The following is a 16,209-nucleotide window of genomic DNA, read 5'->3' on the forward strand; positions in this document are numbered from 1 at the left end:
AATGTTGTTTCATCATATTTGTTTCATTGGTATGTTGTTCGGAAGGGAGGCTTCTAACTTAAAAGTTCTAAGCATTCTACTGGCATCGTTTGCCACCTTCTCTTCAGCTCTATCAGTGTTTCGATATGATCCCATCAACAACAAAAAAGAAAAAAATGAGAACAATGTTATTTTTACCACTTTTACTAACCAATTTGTTTAAAACTTTTTAAATACATGTGAACTCCACGTATGTACGCGGAATTCATTTTTATTAAAGAAGTGGCAACCAATATTGTGGTCAGCAAAAATGATCCAAATACCAACAATAAAAAAGGCTTATTTGTGCCACTTAATACAATGATCTAGTGGTATTATTCTTCACTTGTAAGTGAGAAGTCTTAGGTTTGATTATGGTCAAAAGCGAATTTGAACCACATTATTAGTAGCCTATTGTGAGGTTAAGCTCGTCCTTAATGTACATAATATCGTTTGTTAAAAAAAAATTCATTATTCCTTGAAACTCGATAGTAATTTAGGCGTAATTTAGTGAAGTATAACTTATATTGGGTTGTTCCACAGTGGACTCCTCAATTTGGACCAAAGTCGTTCTGGCATGTCTTTGTGGGGCTAGATTTTAACGAAACTACCGTGTAAAAAGAACAATATTTGGTTACTCAATGATGAGTAGGAATTCCTACTCAAAATTTCTCAAAATTGTTTGTTGTCAGTTTATAGAACTTCGTGTTTATAATCAAAACTGTTCAAATTATAAATTACCTTATAAAGATCGTTTCTACAAAAAATCAATTAAAAATAAGATCATTTAGTCATCAAATTATTTGAAAACAAATGAACGGTATGGGTAAAAGCATTACGAACCGTCTATGCATTTGCTACAATATATTGACTAAACAACCTTATTTTTAATGTATTTTTTGCATAGATCTTTACAGTGTGATTCATTGTATGAACAGGTCTGATCATAAGCACAAAGCTATGTGATTAAAACACTAAGATATTTTAGTAGGAGTTTCTACTCATTTTTTAGTAGCCAAGTGTTCGAGTAAAAATTGACCTAAACATAAAGCAAAATAGGATAAACTTTTAGAATTTCTAGCCCATTAAAAAAATGACATATCTCTACTAATTAATGAAATCTTCTTTGTCAACCAAAAGAGGATGAAAAGACAAATTAGTCTTCTATCACACAAAAAAAATGATGGGCAATAATGTAATTTCACAAGCCCAAATTTTACTGTTTTTTATTGAAGTCTCACCTATAGATGATGTTAAAATACCTTCAATATTAAAAAATAAAAATAAAAAAATAAAAAAAAAAACCAAAAACAAAACCTTCCACTCCTACACGTTCTCTCTCTCCCTCTCTTCTTCTCATTTTCTAAAAAAAATGTGTTCATACATACAAAGTGTGTATGCAAATGCTAGTGTTAATTAATATAAGGTAATTCAAGGTGTTGATCCCAGTATAAATATGGGAAAAGGATCCTATTGAGATCCTCTTTGTAGGGATTTGGAGAATCAATCAATCATGTCCGTTTATTGTACATTATGCGGTTAGAAATCATTTTAAATTTAAAATTTAAAATTGAATATAAATAGTACATAAAGAAAAATTAACTGCACAATTTACGATAAATAGACATGATTGATTGATTCCTTAAATCCCCACAAAGAAAATCCTTTTCCATAAATGTGAAAGTTGTGTTAAAAAATAACACATAGTTGGATATTGACGTGTCAATGCCATTCCATAGGCGCCACATTCCCTAGAAATATTGGTTGGGAAGTCTAAAAAATAAAGGTGTGACTTGGGTCTCACGTTCATCCTTAACCATCGTGCAATGCCTACTTTCATACGCAGTTTTACAGAAATACACTATCTATCTTGTAAATCTTCCAAGTGTCACTCTGATCAAAGAGTTGGAGATTATCAATTTATTTCCTTGTCTTCTAAAATGAAGAAACATAGACCTCGTTTTATAAGGAGGATTGGCTTGGTCCGCTTAGATATGATTATTCATCATATTATACGTATTTTGAAAAAAGAAATAAATGATAATTTCTTATTTTGTCCAAATTAAACGTTACTCATGAAGAAAAGTTGTTCATGTTTTTTGTCAAAATATCGAACTTTTTAATTTAATCACCTATATGTAAACTTAGTTGCTTCAAGTATGAGAGTATGAGATCTGCTAGCACCGGACAATTACTGAGTTCTGCTATTACTAGAGTCTAAATATCATCCCTCTCACTTATAGGTAGCTAGGTTCGACTATTATTGATAGCGAGTTCGATCACAGATTCCCAATTCCTTAAAAGTGCTTTGAGTCATAAAAGTGCCTATAGAAAAGCACATGGTTAGAGGACATTTGCTTTTCTTTTTCTAAACAACCTGGACAAATGTCGGCATGCCTCAACCAATAGCATGGCTTGGCAATTATCCATAAGCCCATCAAGTGCTCAACCAAATGACTCGATGACAAAATCCGAAAAAATCGACTGAATTCCGAAAATTTTTGTGCTCTACGCGTGCTGTTTCTTTAGAAGAGAAGTTCCAAACTTTTGGCTCATTTTGAAGTGCTTTTAAAATAACTAAAAATGATTTTAATGAAAATAATTTTGGATCCAATTTTTCGTAAAACTAGCACATGAATCCTGAAAAATTGATTCATACAAGAAGCACATAATTGGTGCTTCATACAAAAAGCACTTGAAATGCTTTTGGAACACAAAAATATTTTTTTCTAAAAGCATTGCCAGTCATTTGAAAAACAGTCCAAACAAGTCATTTTATACTATGGCCCCATTAGGTATATAAACCAAAGGAAAACGAAACCTAGTCTCTAGACCACATTTATTGAGAATGAGGATCCTCTTTGAATCCTCTTTGTGAGGATGTCGGGAATTCTCCAATCACATTCCTTCATCGTATATCGTGTGGCCAGTTTTCATCAGATAATGTTTATATTCAATTTTAAATAAAAAAATTTACTACAATTTCTAACAATACAATATACGATGAACAAACGTAATTGACTGATCTTCAAAATCCTCACAAAAAAGATCTAGAGATGATCCTGATTGCTTTATTGAAACCCTTGATGAGCATCTCTCTCATAGACATGAACCCGAACCTATATGCATTAAAAAGGCGAATAATGTGGTCCAAACAACATTCCGGAACCGAATATAAATTGGGTTATTGGTTAAATAAAACAATAGAGAGGTCCCCCCTCCCCCTGAATCTCTGATATGGTCCTGCTCCTAGCAGTCAAACAATTGCAGTTGAACATTAAACAGTCTCCTGTAAACGGGGTGAAATTTTAACTTTTTACATTTTACTTTTCCCCACATTTATTCAGTCTATGTTCATTTTACACGGGGATCGAATTTAGAAGCAAGATAGTAAACTGTATAAAATGAATTTATTGTCACCGTTACCTCTAGTCTAATAATATATTGTCAAGTAAAAAGAATTTTACACAGAACATAATATTATTAGACTGAAAAATCTCGTGATGGTAAATCAAGTGGCCTAACCAATACCGACATGATTCTTGAAACAAAACATTAGGGAGACGAAAAAGAGATAAAACTGCAAGAGCAATCTTTGTCTGTCACAATTACTTGAATTTTCCAACTAACTAGAATAGACCAACTCGAATTAAATAGGTCAAATTTCAACCTGTCCCTGTTTTTGGTTATCCATTTGCATCACTATCCAAATACAGAAATACACCATTATCACAAGCATTTATAATCATCATGCTATATAATATAGGAACCGGATCTCCTCCTAAGCTTAAGAGGCTGAGCCTCATGACCAAAGGATCCGGACCGTTGAAATTTGATCTAACAGCTACAAACAGAGAATCCTCTTAAAGTTATAATAATTGCAGCTTGCAATTATTATAACTTTTAGAAGAATCTTCTATTTATAACCGTTGGATCAAATTTCAGTAACCCGTGTAATTTGCTCAAGAAACTTAGCCTCTTAAGCTCAAAAGGAGGGGATCCGGTTCCTATAATATATACATATATACATTATATATAATATAATATTATATTGCTGTCACCAAATTCCAGATGACCATATTATAGTAATAAATTTACGCGACATATCTGTGTCCATAAAATCATACCAACCCACACACACGTTCAAATTCAATTAAACCAGACCTCTGGTTTAGCATCCACAAAGGGTAGGTAGCCTACATCTTGTGAAAGCTATTTTATCCGTAAACAATTAAAAATATACCGATGATTACTCGACCGAGTCATTCCTCCTTACAAACAAATTACACTTTAGCATGTGCACAAACTTCTCTTTTTGTGCATTTAATCAAATAATTTGGACGCACGTCACAATGATTTGCAGAAAACGACGAATGCGTCATTCGTAAATCGTGATGGGGAGCCAAACAATGTTCTATACCATTCATTGTTCATTCCCACACGTCATGTGCAACACGTTCGAAATCACGACACGAAAGACATCGAAAGCAATACGTTCGACCCGAAGAACTTTACAAAAGATGAGTTAACAAAAATACTGAAGATGTAATTAAGCACATAACGGTTCAGCATTCCAATCACAGCCTACAAAATTACAAATGAACATAAACTAGTCACCTTAGATAAAGTTTTTTTTCCATTTGACAGCATAATTAACTGAAATTTTTTAAAAAAACTACCACCTTCAAGACGAGGTCTAAATACAGCATACCGGAAGCCTCACGTTCTCCATGGTCTTTGTCGCAGCTACGCATTCAAAACGGAAGAGCTCAACGAGGTACCGCATCTTCTTCATTAACTAAACACGAAATGGCGGAAAGTAGAATGCCCTGCTACTCAAAGGCAACTCAAAATAAATAAAACGGTCTTCCTCACAGCATGCAGTCGGTTCTAGCCGGCAACCTCCTGAAGAAATTCAGCGGCACAGAAGGAAGCTTATGACGGAATCTTGGGTGTCTCAGCACATAAAATCCAGCAAGAAGAGCCACAACCTGGAACGGAGTAACATACAGAACAATCGCTGCAATCAGACAGAAAAGCACAAACAGTGCGGTAGCTCTCGGGTCTCTCCAGCTCAGCAAAGACTGCAGCCGCTCCCCTTGAGTAGCCAAGTCGCCAACCACTGTCTGGATTCTCCCTGCAATACTCCTCAACCTATCATATCTCATCCTCACTATGTCAGAAGGCCGCGAAGTAGGGAATGTATCAAATTCTTCATCAAGTTCATCGGGATGTGCAGAATCTGCATGAGACAGACGAGTGTCCATGTGAGGAGGGTGCCTTGGCCTCCATCTATAGTACCAAACTCCAATCAAGAAGAGGTAGAGAAAAATTGTAGGCAATATGAGCTCGGGGTACATGACCAGAATAATAAAGAGGATGTGAATGAGTACGGTAGTAATGGGGTTTCTCCAGTTGCAGATCTGATCAAACCATTTTCCAACAGCAATTATCCCACCCAAAACACTCATAATCCTGAAAAAGTTAGCTTTGCTTCTTCTCATACTCCACATGTGGGAGCGCACATCCAGCATATATTCGACCACCTCTTTCCTCAACGGTGGCTCAGCACGGCTCAGCCTCATCGACACAATCTGAGTGGCCTGGTGCCTCAAGCTATCAAGCTGACTTACAGTTAATGGATGAATGTAGTGCATTTTTGGCAGCAGGGGCTGTGAGTACATGTGCATCATGTTAAGCAGAGAAGAGCAAGTGAACCTCACGGCCATATGAATTTCACCCATCTTCTTTACACCATTTGGGTGCAGAACTAAAAGCGGGTACGAGTGTGTGTAAACCCGATCAGTCTCAAGGGTGGAGAGCCGAATCCTTACCTTCCCAATTCTTGCATCCTTGGCCCCTCCAGCCTTTTCTCCCCCGTGCAGATGGCAGTTATCAAACACCCCAATTGTTATGACAGTACAAGGATCAAACACTTCCCATGTGTACTGCTCATTCCACTTGGGCATAAAGCTATCAATAATGGTTCTTGTTCGAACCCATTTCTGCCCATATTTCGCTACACAATACGCATCTGTCGTACCCCTCCCGTCTTTGGTCTTCATTGGCATCAACCCCTGAGCATTCAGAATTCCCACTTCAAGGATCCCAATGCTGGACTTCCACAATGGTTTTGCTGTCGGTCGAAGATCACTACTATAGTATGTTGATTCATCAAGGACATGGTAACCACCTTCCAGACAGATCCTCATATGAATCCTGCTTGCAAACTTGATTTCCTTCTTCTTTTCCCCTTCTACAATAACATGCTTTTCAAGATGGTGCCAGCTAGTGTTAACAGGTTTATGATCATACCTTCGGGGCACATACTGCAAAGGAATTGCACATCTCCCCAAAACTTCATCTTTGTTAGGTGCAATTCTGTCCTCCACACTCAAAATCAAGGGCTCCTCAAATGGTTCTGATGCTACGAACATTAAATCTTCATTCCACATAGGATTTATGCTCCTGCTTGGAGAAATCCTAGTTTTCAAAGCTTGATTTCCAAGTATAGCTTTCACATAAACTTCAGGATACCGACCCTTATCACTCAGCATCAAATCCTGAGCTTCAATCACATTAACCCTCAAATACCAAAGCTTAGGAGAGAGATACACCTTTGATCGGATATTTGCAAGACTGTCAGCTCCGCTAATTGTGGCAGCATCAGAATGCCATGCTTCAGGAAAAGCTTCATCAGCTTGGGTGCCCATCCATACAGCCAACATCAGCTCTCCCCTTGCCTTGTTCCCCTTATGATCTTCCAATCTATACCACTGTGGTGCCAGAGGACTATCAGGAGGAACACGTTTTGGAACCTCGTTCAGATCAAAAGAAACACGGCCCATGAAATCATCCTTCATAAGATCCTTGTCCTTCACAATGACCTCAAGAACCGTAGCCTGAATACGATCTTTCGAGAAGGCGAAAACTTGGTTCCACTCCGGATTTGACTTCTTCTCAAAATGTCGAGTTCCGCCTTTGTAATTCCCAAGCTTAACTTCGACATAAGGGTCACAGCTCCCAGTAGCATCTTTCGCGGGCAAGTCCCTTGCCTTAACAACCCGGACATAGAGGTACTGCATCTGCTCAACGAGGTCATACGTGCTCGTTAGCTTGTCACCGGAGATCCTCCCCCCACCGAGGTGGGGTTTGGTCTCCTTCAAAGCAAAGTCTTCCGGGGGAGGTCTCTGCATCTTTCGGGTTCGATACCAGAGATGCCCAGGCAAAAATGAAGTTGAAGTTGAAGTTGAACGGTTGGATTAAATGAGGTTAAGGAACTAGTTTTGAATTAATTCAAATGTTCCCAGAAACCTAAGACATGGAAAAACAAAATTAAGTAGCCGTTAGGTATAAGGAAAACCAAAAGCCTAGTCAAGGAAAGCGACCAAAATTCCCGGAATATTCAAAACACCAACCGCATTATCTTACCTAAACAAATAAAAGACTACAAATTACCATGTTAAGAACTCAAAACCGAAAACATATGCAAACAAAACGCATAGACATCTGAAATCATTAATTAAATTAATTGAAACTAAATTAGAAGAACTTAGATCTTTAAATTGGGGTTTAAAGAGTAACCTTCCGAACCAGCGGAGAAATTCAAGCTTCAGATCTGAAACCACAACAACCCAGAGTCAGAAAGCATAAACAGAACAGTGAGAAAATCGAAAATGCTTTTCATATAATGTGTTTGGCTGCCGAGAAAATGACGAAAAGTGAAAAACAAAGCATGCTGTAATACCAAATTAAATTTTCCTTTACATTGAACCCAGAAAAGCAAAAATATTTATGACTAAATCCAGAACATCACTTTCCTATTAGGAACTTAGCTTTTCAGTTTCCAAAATTTTCTCTCTTGTTTTCCTCAGATTTCCCAGAAAATAAAATAGAGTAAAAAGATGGAGAAAACAGAAAAATATACAGAAGCGAGAGCACAACAAAGAGCGTCAGATAAAAAACTAACAATGTCGGCGGAGGGGAACGGTAAGAGAGAGAGAAAGTTTACCTCTTGAGACGGAAGAAGATGAATCAGCAGGGCTTCACAGAAAAAACCAAAAACCCAAAAGCATTCATCTTTCAAAAAAAAAAAAAACAAAAAAAATGGAAAATAAATATAAAAATGCTTCTCAGATGGAAGCGGTGGAGGAGGGTTTCATTGGGTTTGGTGAGAGTGAGAAATCAAAAAGAGATAAGGAGGAAGAAGTAGAAGAAGCAGTCCCTTCCATTCTAGAGAGAGAACTGCTCAAGGGGTAGAGAGAGAAAAGGTGAGAGAAGCAAAGCAGACAGAGGGCTTTTGCTTTTGGGTGGGATCGGTTGAATATGTGAGGAGAGATACAGAGAGAGAGAGAGCGTAGTCAGTCTCTCTTTTTTTTTCTCTTCTTTATTGCTTTTACTCACTCTGTGTGTTTTTGGGTCTTTCTCTCTCCTCTTTCTCTCTCCGTTGGTGTTAAAAGTGGTGGGAGCGAGGCTTACAGGTCATCCTCGAGTTCTTTTAGCAGAGATTCTGAAAATTTGTGAATTATGTTTATTCATTATATATCGTATAGTAAATTTTTATCAGATATTATTTATATTTAATTTTAAATAAAAATATTTAAAAAATAATTTCTAATCACACGATTAATAATGAATAAATCTTTGGAATCCTCACAAAGATTATCCGGAATAATTGAGGTTGGAAACGGACGGGTCAAGCGTGTGTAGGACTGCCGTCGGACCTCTCACGTGTGTCCGCATATGGTTTTGTGACAGGAATTAGGAATACTGTTTTTTCTTTTCCTTTTTACCGAACAATTGTTTTGTGTTTTTTTTTTTTTTTTTTTGGTTTACAAGATGACTTGAGATGAAATTCAATGTAAGAATAATGCGCATGCATAACGTAAGAGGTCATTTAATTCTAACCCGTAGTAATAATCGATAACATTAAATGTTAATGTTGAGTAATTTTTAATTTTTATTACGACAGAATGGGTGTGATAATGCGCACAAAAGATGGGATCACAGGTGGGATAGAATGAGGGAAAAAAGATTATCGTCGGATTCTTTTTCTGGGATAACTATTATTTAGGTTATTAAAGCAAAAGTTCTATTGTCAATGTGAGATAACTATCACCAACAAAAAGGACTCTAGCACAGGAATGAACACACTAGTCTTACCAATCGGCTTAACCAATGTAACAATTATCCCGTTATTCTTAAACCTCAAATTAATATTTTTGCATAGTATTCTTTTTAAAATAGTAAAATACAACAACCAGGATAAAATCCCAAAATTTTAAATCTTAATTTGTAATGTTGTGTTTTTTCACAATTTTAGTAAAGTTTTTCTTTTTGAATAAAAAAACTTTATGTAATTAAAACAATTAAAATGCTACTTTGATTGGATGAATAATATTTGGACAAGGAATGTTTTCTGTTTGTGTGGTCACGATTAAGCCACGTCAACATTTTATATTACTATTCATTTTTGTCTTATTATCTTTATAAAAAAATAATATAAAAATATTAACGTTACTTAACCGTGATTACATAAAATAGAAGGACATCAGAAATGAAAAGGTAGACAATCCTTTTCCATAATATGTACCATATTATTATTATAATATATTATATATGAAAACAATGGTTGGAGTGAAAGAATTGAGGAGATGTCTTTTCAGAATGTGCCCTTTGGATTCCCTGTCGGACTATTTAAGCATGTGGAGGTGGTGGTCATGGTGGGATCTTTCTATGCGTTCTGATTAGTTGTCAATTGGTGGGTTAAGTTCAGGTGGCTTTGTTTGGGCCCGATCACAAAACCTAGTTAGGAACTTTCTATGGGCTTTTACCGTTTAACAAGACCATAGAGTAAGGTGGTTGTTTACATAGATCAACAAGTTTGTTAATTGAAGTTAATAAAATATCTTGTATTATACCATTCTAATTTAATGATATTTTTCTTTATTTATTTATACGTTGGACATTTTAAGTTTGGCTTACGTAGATAGAGAGTCTGATATTAAATATTATGATTATCCTATTTTATTATTTAGCTCAAATAGTCATCCCTTAATATAAATATATAGTGGTAGTGTAATGTTAAAGAGACTAAATTTTGTACAATGAACTGAGAAAGAATGGTGAGGGTGATGGGTTTGTAGGGGGTGAGTCCCACTTTTTTATAAAAATATTTAAATGATTTTATTTTTATTTTTAATATTTGATTAATTTTTTAATTCAATTTATTTAACAGAGAAATTGATAGAAAAACTAACGAAGGTCTGACATTGCAATAAATTCGTAAAATAAGGTATGACATTATAATTATTAAAATATGAGGTATGAGATTGTGGTTCGACCCATAGTTGAGGTAGTTTTGTATAATTTACCCTAGTTTAAGTTATACTTTTAAAAACCATTGTTAGTTTTAAAATCATATTACATATCAGAATATGTAGAGTAATCATAAGGAGACTACATTTACAAACTAAATGATGTGTCACGAATAGAAATAAGTACGTTTATCAACGTTTAAATAATAAATCAATCATTAACTTCCATGTCATTTAGTTTCCAAAACTTTGTCTACAAATTTAGTCTCCTTATGATTACTCTACATATTCTGTTGAAGTTCGAAACGTTAAAGAAGTGGAAAAATGAACTTTAGGAAAAAAATAACCAAAATGCCTTCATCATGTTCTAATTTTTTTATTTTATTTGATTTACGTATTTTTTGTAATTAAAATTTTCTTAGAACATGCCTCTTATCTAGCTAAGAATTTGCTTTTGTTGTCAAGAAATTATTATTAGCCATTTTGGAAAGTTTTAGGATTTTTTACTAAAATGCCCTAGCTAGTTTCATCCCTAAATTAAATTAGGAGATTATAAGATCGATTTTGTAATGAGATTAACAAATAAAATATCTGCTTAAGCATGGCCAGCTGCATTCTTTGCCTTAATTGTTTTAGGGATGTGATATCCACACACCCCATTTTACTTCTCACACACCTTTTTAATTTTGGACCGTCAGATCGGATAAATTGAAGAAGAACAACGGACATAAATTATCAAGGAGTGTGTGAGAAGTAAAATGGGATGTGTGGATAGCACACCCCTTGTTTTAAGTCATAACCTTTCAACTCAACCAAACTTGACTCCCAACAAGCAATTTCTAGTTCATTTGGAACCAAAGTTTGAGTAATAAATAACACTCCTTGCTCACCTATTTAGAAGCACAAAGAAATCAAAACTCAACTCTAAAATTTGGGTTGATTATTAATTATCTCAAACATTTCTCTTAAAAAGTTACATTTTCCCATCTGAAGTTTGAAACTCAAGAAAGGGATCAAGGACTCTTGAACTCATTTTTCCTAAGCACTTTCAGTAAGTATCTAAGCACCTAAATATAGTAGGTTACCCTTAGAGTAGGTCAAACATGAAATACATTATGTTTGCTTCCAAAAACTCACATCTCTAACTGATGAATTTACATTTATAAATGGTATAACTTATTGTGGATGCAAATTCCGTCCAAGGTTGGATTGACAAAATAACACATACAAAACAAATTATGTCATTGGCCTAATTGATGAACACTCGAGAAAAAAATAGAAGGGTGTCTATCAAAGGCATTTGATGCCTATGTTAGAAATATTTTGAGAGAAACAAGAACAAAGAGAATTCTAAGTAGTAAATGCCGATTACCGATCTCCTTATTTGACTTGGCTATTTATAGGAGAGACTCCTCAGAGGTAGCTAAGGGGTGAAGCCGCATGCCATGTTAGGCAGACCGATATGTTATGCTAGCGTTGTCACACCCGGGCCTGAAAATATTAATTTCGAGAAATGATATTGGTGACAGCCCAAAAACTTTGCTTTATTTCGCAAAATTTTAAATCACGATTCTTTAGTTAAATTCCTTAACTCCCTCTCAATAAACATAAACATAATTAATTTATAAGGCATGTGCCTAGGCTTTCTATTAAGTCAAAATTTACTTCTAATAACTCAACTTCTTAACAGAAATTAATTCTTGATTATTTAATCTTACTTGTTTTATGGCTGCATCTAACATCTCGTTAGACTGCCCATGTAACCTAAACAGGGATCAAGTCATTCGTAGTTCATAATTCATTATTTACCAATTCCCAAACGTATTCTAGTAACCACCATATTCAACACTAACCTTCATAATCCAATTCATATCAAATGGTTACCAATTATAGAATCAGAATATCGAAATTTACATGAAAATGGCAACGTCGGCTCCTTGGCCGTGCGCCACCGCACCTGCTGCCGCTAGTGGCGGCCAGTCGCCCCGGCTCGTCGGAAGATTCAACTATTTCTAAAAATTACCAAATTTAACAGTAACATAGATCTTAGTGAGTAGAGCAAGTTTCATTCCTGTGGCCAAATCCAATTTGGCTAGGAAACAGCTCAAATCACACTCGAACCGTCAGAAACCTTTGATTTTGGGGGTTTTGATTCGACTCCAAAACATCTCTGATGCCCCAACCAACGCATGGGCTTTGTTCCTGAGGTTGAGGGGAGCCTATTGGTGGTGGTGGTTGAAGAAAATTATTTTAGGTTTTGCTGATGCAAAGATAAACCCGTCGCACCCTCTGATGTGGGTTTTGTAAAATCAAAGCCAAATTCTCTAATTTTTTTGGGTGGAATTGATAGAGGGATCGATTGGCCTCGACGTAAGGATGATTTTGACACCAACCTCGCCATCCTTGGTGGCCAAAGTTGGGGGATAGAACCGGGTCGGGCCTCGGTTCCTTAAGGGGATCTGTTTCCTTTTCCTTTTTTTTCCTTTCCTTTCCCCTCCTTTCTCCTCTTTCTCATTGCCCTCCCCCCCCCCCAAAACATCATTTCCCTCCTTTCTCTCCTTTCTCTTCTCCCCTTCTCATCACAACCGTCCCTTCTTTTCTTCCCTAAATCTTAGCCACACACATGGCTTTCCCCAGATTTGGCTCAAAGAAATCTGAAGCCTTCTAAAAAGAAATTGACCATTTTGTCCTTAACTTTAAACGTTAATAACTTCTTGGTTATAACTCCGTTTCACGAACGGTTTGCGCCTATGAGTTCGTGAGATCGAGCTCTATTCAAAAATATAAATTGTGACTTCGAACGATCTTCAGATTGTAAATAATTAATTCCCAAACTTCATCACCAATTTAATTTAAAACTAAACTCAAATGAAGGAATAAAAATTTTCCAAAAATAACATAAAATCTCAATAATACAAACCCATAAATTATAATAATTCTGGAAACAAAACTTTAAAAGTTCTCGATTAAATTCTTCATAACTATAAATCGATTTATTTTCGATTTTTCCCACATATTCATAATTATGAACATATAATTCATATATTTAAAATTTCAGGGTATTACAAGCGTATTGTAGGTCACACTTCGCAAGAAGCTAGCGGAATGACATCCAAGGAGGCCTCCTTGAGCCGGGGAAGTCATAGTTTCAAGAGTGAGATATCATGGGCCTGAAGGATGCCTTGATATGTGTATGACCCTAAGGGCCGAGGACATACAGCGCAGGCAAATGTTTTAGCCCTTGAAAGTCAAGTGTGGTCTGGTAATGACGTCAAGGGCAAAACCATTGTTTTGAGCTAAAAGTTCATGTATCGTTCTACTATTTCAACTGGTTAAACCAATAGATGACTTTGGGTTTCTTAACTTGTGATTGAATAATTGATTACAGAAAAAAAAAATAAAAATTGGGCTTCATTATTTCTAAAAAAAATGTAGAGAATTTGAAGATAGAAGAAAGGTTCGTGATAGTGTATTAACCTGTGAGAAACATACATGTTAAATAGAAGTTGGTAGCTTGTATAAACACACGAAAGCCATTGTGACCACACATTTATATATATTTAATTAATAAAATTTATTTGGCATGTGCGGTTCACATGTGTACACACAAAATAAGGTTTTGTGGTCTACAATTATAAAGTAGGACACATACAATTGTGCATATGAAGCCTATGTATAGACACAAAAGTCCTTTTGTATCCATGTTTAGTCAAAAAGTTGACCAAAAGTTAATGTCCCACTTTGCTTGGTTTTCGTCCCTAATAATGTGTTTGTATCCATTATTTTTTACATTGGTGCCCTATATTGAATGTGTATTGTTTCACTTTCCACATCCAATAATGTGCTTATGTCCATTATTTTTTATATTGGTGCCCTATATTGAATGTGCATTGTTTCACTTTATTAGTGTTCACAAAGAAACAAACTCCTCATTTGTGTTCTTAATTTTGTACACAAAGACCATTTTTTTGTTTTTAATGCAAGCATGTTGGAGCCCTTTCTCTAACAAAGTTGGCCACAAAAGCCCAATACTGATACACTCCTAAGCCAAGTACGTCTCTATGAATTAACTAAATTGCACATAAGATCTATGAAGTATGGAAACTCAAATCCCTTATTTAATGGAGTTTGTGTGTTTATGGGATTTGTCCTCTCTATGTAGAGGGCATTCATGGCCTTGCAAATGGCAGCCGTACCGTTTTCAATGCCTAATAAATCTTTATCGTAGATCAAAAGTTACCTAATTATCAATAGTCTAGCTTTTATGTTTTATCCACTAATCACGTATTAAAGGCATGAAGGGAATGATGAAGAAATTTAAGACATCTCAATTGCTTTCATGTTGTTTATGAAAAATAATGACAGGGTTTAGAGAATTTAAGCCCAATCAAAGCGTGCTTTGTGAATTATGAGTTGAATATGACAAGAATACCTTTGATGGTGTGAGCAGAATACAACTTCAACCCTAAGGGCCCATTTCAGATTGGTTAGGCTAAAAAATTCGTATGGATAGGTTTAGGATATTTGTTCAGTGTGTGGTGTAGATAACTCAACTAGGTTAGGATTCAAAACCAAAAATATATTGATGAAAGAGTTTCATGCTTCTCGTCTCCCACACAAAATAAAATTGAAAAAGAAGAAAATTTTGAAAAATAAATTGAACGATATTTGGAAACTAAACTCGATTGTAGAAAAAAATTTGAAAGAAATCTGGAAATAAATAAATGAAATATGAAATAAATAAATAAAAATTGAACAAACATGAAATCAAATTGAAATTCTCATTGCTTCAATTATGGACCCAATTTTGATCGTTATCCATCCAAACACAAAACCAATATCATGAAAATATTTCCTACAATTTTTTTTATGGGAAAGAGAGATGGGGAAGATGATGTTAATTCTAGATGGGGAAAAGAGAGAGAAGAAGATGATCATGATCATGATCATGATGAGAAGATGATGATGATGATGATGATGATAATGATGATGAAGATGGCTTCAGATGGAGGAGATGGGACTCAAAACGATGTTGTGCAACATATTACAAATCCCCTAAATTCAAAATCCATGAGTAGTTTACAAAATATCTCATGTCGTTGTTTCGTTTAGGGCTAGAATCTCAGCTTGATTTGAAAACTTCACAAACAAATTATGTTTGGTCGATTTCCAAGATATTGCAGCATCTCCAATGGTAAAGACATAACCCACTTGAGAGTACGCCATATGCTAGTTAGAAAAATAATTAGTGTAAGTACAACCAATAAGATAGACAACATTTCAAGGATCAGGAGGTTGGATCCACTCGGAGATGCATAGGGATAGAATAAGCCCATATCCATTGTATTTATAAGGTAACACATGATGTCTTTTAATACATGTCCAATGTTTGCTTGTAGGACTATTGCTACATCTTGACAAAAGATTCATAGCAAATGAGAGGTCTGGTATAGTACATTGAGCCAAGTACAATAAAGCACATATAGCACTTAGGTATGGAATTTCAAGTTTCAAGACCTCTTCATCGTCATTTTTAGGACATAATTGATCTTGTTGTACATCTAGTATTCGAACGATCATGAGAGTACTCGAAGGTTTTGCTTTATCTTCAATAAAGTGGATAACACCTTCTAGGTATAGTTCGATTGATGGACCAGGGTACCATCTGAACAATGCTTGATCTCCAGGCCAAGACAATATCGAGTTTTCCCAAGATTTTCTATCTCAAATTCGGCTTCAGGTGCGAGACAATTTTCCCAACCTCTTCGGAGTCCCATTGAGATTCATATCATCAACATAGATTGCAACAATCGCAAATCCGGAATATGACTTCTTAATAAACACGCAAGGTCATAACTTGTTATTCTCATATCAC

The 16,209-nt window shown here is 35.5% G+C and overlaps 1 protein-coding gene across 1 annotated transcript; it reads right to left on the bottom strand.

Annotated features, from left to right (window-relative positions):
* Positions 1–4,543: 4,543 nt before the first annotated feature.
* LOC103959228 (FT-interacting protein 3) lies at positions 4,544–8,417 on the bottom strand. Its single transcript, XM_009371579.3, has 3 exons — positions 8,030–8,417; positions 7,603–7,636; positions 4,544–7,332 (listed from the first exon to the last, which is right to left on the bottom strand). Exon 3 carries the CDS (start codon positions 7,212–7,214, stop codon positions 4,890–4,892), a length of 2,325 nt encoding a protein of 774 aa, XP_009369854.2. The 5' UTR covers positions 7,215–7,332; positions 7,603–7,636; positions 8,030–8,417; the 3' UTR covers positions 4,544–4,889.
* Between the last annotated feature and the right edge of the window lie 7,792 nt (positions 8,418–16,209).

Source organism: the organism of the source record quoted next, unplaced genomic scaffold (assembly GCF_019419815.1).
Source record: "Pyrus x bretschneideri cultivar Hongxiangsu unplaced genomic scaffold, Pyrus_bretschneideri_v1 Contig53, whole genome shotgun sequence".
NCBI classification, from domain to species: Eukaryota; Viridiplantae; Streptophyta; class Magnoliopsida; order Rosales; family Rosaceae; genus Pyrus; species Pyrus x bretschneideri.

What these genes read in the sequence shown, in the direction of transcription:
- LOC103959228 (XM_009371579.3), bottom strand. Translation starts at nt 7,214, where the DNA reads ATGCAGAGACCTCCCCCGGAAGACTTTGCTTTGAAGGAGACCAAACCC.